The sequence below is a fragment of the Sparus aurata genome, chromosome 9 (assembly GCF_900880675.1).
Source record: "Sparus aurata chromosome 9, fSpaAur1.1, whole genome shotgun sequence".
NCBI lineage: Eukaryota > Metazoa > Chordata > Actinopteri > Spariformes > Sparidae > Sparus > Sparus aurata.
This window is the reverse complement of record NC_044195.1, coordinates 2,168,083-2,172,848: the sequence shown is the minus strand read 5'-3', so window position 1 is coordinate 2,172,848 and position 4,766 is coordinate 2,168,083. Positions and strand designations below refer to the sequence as shown.

Here is a 4,766-nt window from a genome sequence, read left to right as displayed (position 1 = left end):
AGTCCTCTGTCACCAGCGTAACCACCTGTTGTTCTGTAAACTCCGTCGGTGAGTGTGTGTTTTTTGCTGTAGCATTTAGTGTTTCTTGCCAAAATGGCAAAGAAATATTACAAGGACATGGCTGAAATTTTGGCAGAGATTCACCGAGGGTCTGAAATGGATTTTTCAGACTCATCTGATTCAGAGAGTGGCGGCTCGGAGGAAAAGACAGTTACGCAGGACGTGGATCCCGTTCACCAGTAAGTATTGGTATTTCTTTCTAATGGCTAATTTTTGTGCTAAAAGCCCATCCTAAGCACTGCCAGCCAAACGAAACACACCTCAAACCCTAAGCAAGTAACGTTATGTTAGCATGTAACAAATACACGGAAACAGCGCAGCGCGTCTGTTAGCAGGTCATGCTAACAGACGCTAACAGATGCTAACCGAACAAACGACATTGACCGCGTTGTGCTAACAGATGCTAACCAAACAAATGACATGTCATATGAAAGCAGAGGCTCTGCTGACTAAAACGATGTCTCCCCCTTCACTGTATATTTTATTTCCTTATTTTATCATTATAAAAAAATGTTAGTGTGTGAGTGAGTCATTTTTGGACAGGCTGTGCTCTGTAATTTACAGAATACCTGAAGAGGTTATATTTAAACACAGTACAGTATAAGAAAGGGGAATTCAATTCCATACTATTTTTTTTGTAGATGTTTCACTGCATTTGTCTCTTTTGGTCTTGGTTTGCACACATTGGATGATGTGTGTCGTCCCAAATAATGTATACAAAAATATATACACATATATATATATAAAGTACATACAAGTGCAAACACAATATAGTATAGGTCAGGGCTACTCAATTATATTGAATATTTTTACACATTTCCACTACCTTTGTGTCCTTTGGTCAAATGTACATACATCATTACATATTTTGTCCCAAATACTAATTATTATCATCATTTTCATAGCCAACAAGAAGAGGAGAGTGAGGCTTCAGGGCGATCATCTCCGCAGCCCCCCCCTACTCTAGACATTCAGCCACCCGTGTCTCCATCTGAGGCGTCACCTCTCCTATCAAGGTTTGTGTACTGATTATTTGTGTAGGTTTTGTCTCATACTGCTTCAATGATACATTTATATGCTTTTCTGCTGTTAGAAATTTATGTGATTCGTCAGTCCTTTCAATATATTTCTTTCAACATCTATTGCTCTGTTTTCATGCAACAGTGATCATGAAGAAGATGAGGATGTGGATTTTGCCCCCCCACCACGCAGTTCCTCCAGGCGCCGATTTGCATCCTCCAGTCCCGGGTCCTCTTCCCCTGAAAAGCCAACTAAGAGAGGTCGTGGCCGTGGCTGTGGTCCTGGCCGTAGAGGGCAAGCCAGCAAGCGGCCAAAACTGGCTGCTCGAGACTTTGAGCCTCAGCAGGGGAGATGGAGGACAAAGGAAGAGCCAGATGTTGAACCCCCAACACCACAGTTCGAGCCAAAACACCAACCTGGCCCCAGGATTGACACCAATGTCAAATGGTCTCCCCTCAGCCTCTTCAAGCTGTTCTTCAGCAGCAGCAGTCTGCACAGCATTATAAATAATACAAATGCTAATGCTGTGCGACGATTGGCACAAGGTTCGAAGTACAAGTGGTTTCCCCTCTCAGTTGACTCATTTTACATCTTTCTTTCCATCATTCTCTTCTTTGGCTTGGTACATGTGCACTCCAGGGCAGACTTCTGGAGGAGGGAGTGGCCGTACCAATTTGTTTTCCCCAAGAGCAGCATGTCCAGGGACCGGTTTGAGGCCATCTTTTGGTCTCTTCATCTGTCTGATGTTACAGAAGATGAAGAGAATGAAAGAAAGAGAGGGACACCTCAGTTCGACAGGCTATTCAAAATTAAGCCACTCTATGGCGAGATTGTGAATGCCTGTAACTCCCTTTTCCAGCCGTACCAGAACATCACAGTCGATGAAAGAATGGTAGCAAGCAAAGCCCGCATTGGATTCAGGCAGTACATGAAAGATAAGCCAACAAAATTCGGCTACAAATTGTTTGTATTGGCAGACTCTAAAACTGGCTACACCTCCAATTTTTTTGTTTATCAGGGTAAAGATAAGAGTAAGGTCAAACTGAGGGGACAGAAGGATGATGGCCTCAGTGTCACATCCGTCATGGACCTGATGAGGTTTGACCTACTTGGAAAAGGATATCATCTTTATGTTGATAACTTTTACAGCAGTCCACTCCTTTTCAATAAACTTTTAAAAAATCACACGGCAGCTTGTGGCACCATTAGGACAAATAGAGAGGGATTTCCAAGGACGACAATCAACGACCTCCCAAAGAAGCCTGAGAGGGGAGACATGAGGTGGATCCGTGAGGGCAACCTCCTGTTTGCACGGTGGATGGACACTAAAGTGGTCAATCTCTGCAGCACCTTTCACAAGGCGTACAGCGGAGCCACTGTACTGAGGAGGGTGAAGAGGCCAGATGGAAACTGGCACAGGGCTCCTGTGGATGTGCCTGATGCTTGCAGGGACTACAACATCAACATGGGTGGGGTTGACCTCTCAGACGCCCTCATTCACTACTACTCGGTGCATGGCAAGACAATGCGGTGGTACAAGACGTTTTTTTATCATTTCATCGACATTGCTGTTGTCAATAGCTACATCCTGCACAAAGCTGTGTCCAGCAGTCACAACCAGGCCCCCATGTCCCACAAGCAATTCAGAGAAGATCTGATGAGGGAGATGGTTGAGCAGGCTAAAGCTTTGGTTGCTGAAGCCACCCCCCGCCCGAGCCTCACCAACACCTGCATGCCTGTGTTCAGAGGGAGCACTGGCACTCAGGACCGCAGAAAGTGTGTGGTCTGTGCAGCCAAGGAGAAGGTGAAGGCCAAGCAGATGCCAGGCTACAAAATCAGGGACATGAAGACACCCCTGTACTGCTCAAGGTGCAATGTGTCACTTTGCCTTGTTCCTGACAGAAATTGCTTCCTTGAGTACCATAGCATGGGACTTCAAAAATGAGCCTGCGGCTGGCAAGCCATCCCTCCCACTCCCTTATAGTCCATTGTAAATAGTTGCATTTGTTGCACTTTTTTACTCTGTTGCTTGCTGTTTGTTATAATTGCTGTTACAATTGTTATTTTCAAGAGTACATTATTTTTCTCTAATTGTGATTGTTGGTTGTTTTGTTTACTTGCACATCGACGTTCTTGCACATTGACATTCTTGGCCATGTAAACAGTTGCATTTGTTGCACTTTTTTACTCTGCTCTTGTTCTAATTGTTGTTCCAGTTGTTTTATTAGGTTATTACTGCTAATATCTGTTACTGGTTTCATAAAACTACTCCATGTGGACCAAATGATACATTTTGTTGTTGTTTTAATTGATTTTAATTGTACATATATTATGCACAATGGTACAAATTGATGAAGCACAAGGTAAATGTTATATCCAAAAGCTCCAGTAGATGGCATTACACTAGTCTAATGGACATAAGTTGTATTTCCCAGCCAGTTTCCATGGGAAGTGGAAAGTAATCCATTTGGCACAATTTGGCACAAAGTGTGCCAAATTGTGCCAATATGAGTGTCCGCCTGGTTGTATCCTTACTAAAACCTTTGTGGAGGCTTAGCCCTTTGCTCAAATTCTATCAAATTTGATAAATATGTAGTCAAGGATTTGCTGAAGGTAATCAATGGCATCTTTCTGCATAGAATCATTGTTGGCATAGTTTTAGCCTCTGTCAAATAGGGGGGAAAATCAGGCGAGGATAGAAATTTCACATTTTTTCACTGGTTTATTCCAATTTACTCAGGCATAGTGGCAGACACCAAAAAAATTTACACTGGGAATACATTCTCTGAAGTCCCTAGATGTCAAAGGACACCAAGAATATGCATATGAACGTTTTTGTAGTGGAGTAATTCTTCATTTACTTTGGGTATGTCTTTTTCAGTATTTTTTCTGAAAATATGGCCAGGGCTTAAGAGGTTAAAGGAATTTTGATAGGCCACACAATACTCAAGTTATTAAATAACTACTTCCTGCAGATTTGATTACAAACAGGAAGTTTTGCATATCTCCACATTGGTGTGGTCTAATGACATGAAACTCAGGATACTACTTCCCCATGAGCCCCTGAGGCCCTGTGCAAAATTTTAGGTGATGACCACAAGGTGGCGCTCTTTAAATTGATGTATTTTATATCTCCACAACGGTGCATCGGAATAAGACGAAACTTGGTACATTTATTGTCAGTGCCCTCCTGAGGACATCTGACAAAGGGTTTACCGATCCACCACTAGGTGGCGCTCTGGCGTCACTTTAATTGCATAATTGGCCCTGTGCCCACATCATAACACTTATGGAAATGAAATTCATAGAGGTGCTATAGAATGGCCCCTGTGACTCACTCACCGAAAATGACCACCAGGTGGCGCTATTTTCAATGCAAAAGCGTTTTTGGCTCATAACTCCCACTTAATATGTTGCACATTATTAATCCTCATATTTGTGTATTCCCTGAATTTAGCTGAATTGTTTGGTGTAGGCCACGCCCACTTTTGCAGTAACTTTCCGTTCGCAAAATCGCGACAAATGAAAAACGTACTTTTTCGAACTCCTCCTAGAGAATTTGACCAATTTGCACCAAACTTTGCATGTAGCATCTGTAGACCCTCCTGACAAAAAGTTATCAAAAGAATTTTGATAGTCCATAAACTGCCCGAAATATAAAATGACAAATTCCTGCATATTGTGTT

At 42.7% G+C, this 4,766-nt stretch overlaps 1 protein-coding gene across 1 annotated transcript; it reads left to right on the top strand.

Moving 5' to 3' along the window:
• Positions 1 to 211: 211 nt before the first annotated feature.
• Positions 212 to 4,054, top strand: LOC115588353 (piggyBac transposable element-derived protein 4-like). Its single transcript, XM_030428946.1, has 2 exons — positions 212 to 1,076; positions 1,225 to 4,054. Exon 2 carries the CDS (start codon positions 1,775 to 1,777, stop codon positions 3,023 to 3,025), a length of 1,251 nt encoding a protein of 416 aa, XP_030284806.1. The 5' UTR covers positions 212 to 1,076; positions 1,225 to 1,774; the 3' UTR covers positions 3,026 to 4,054.
• Positions 4,055 to 4,766: the final 712 nt, after the last annotated feature.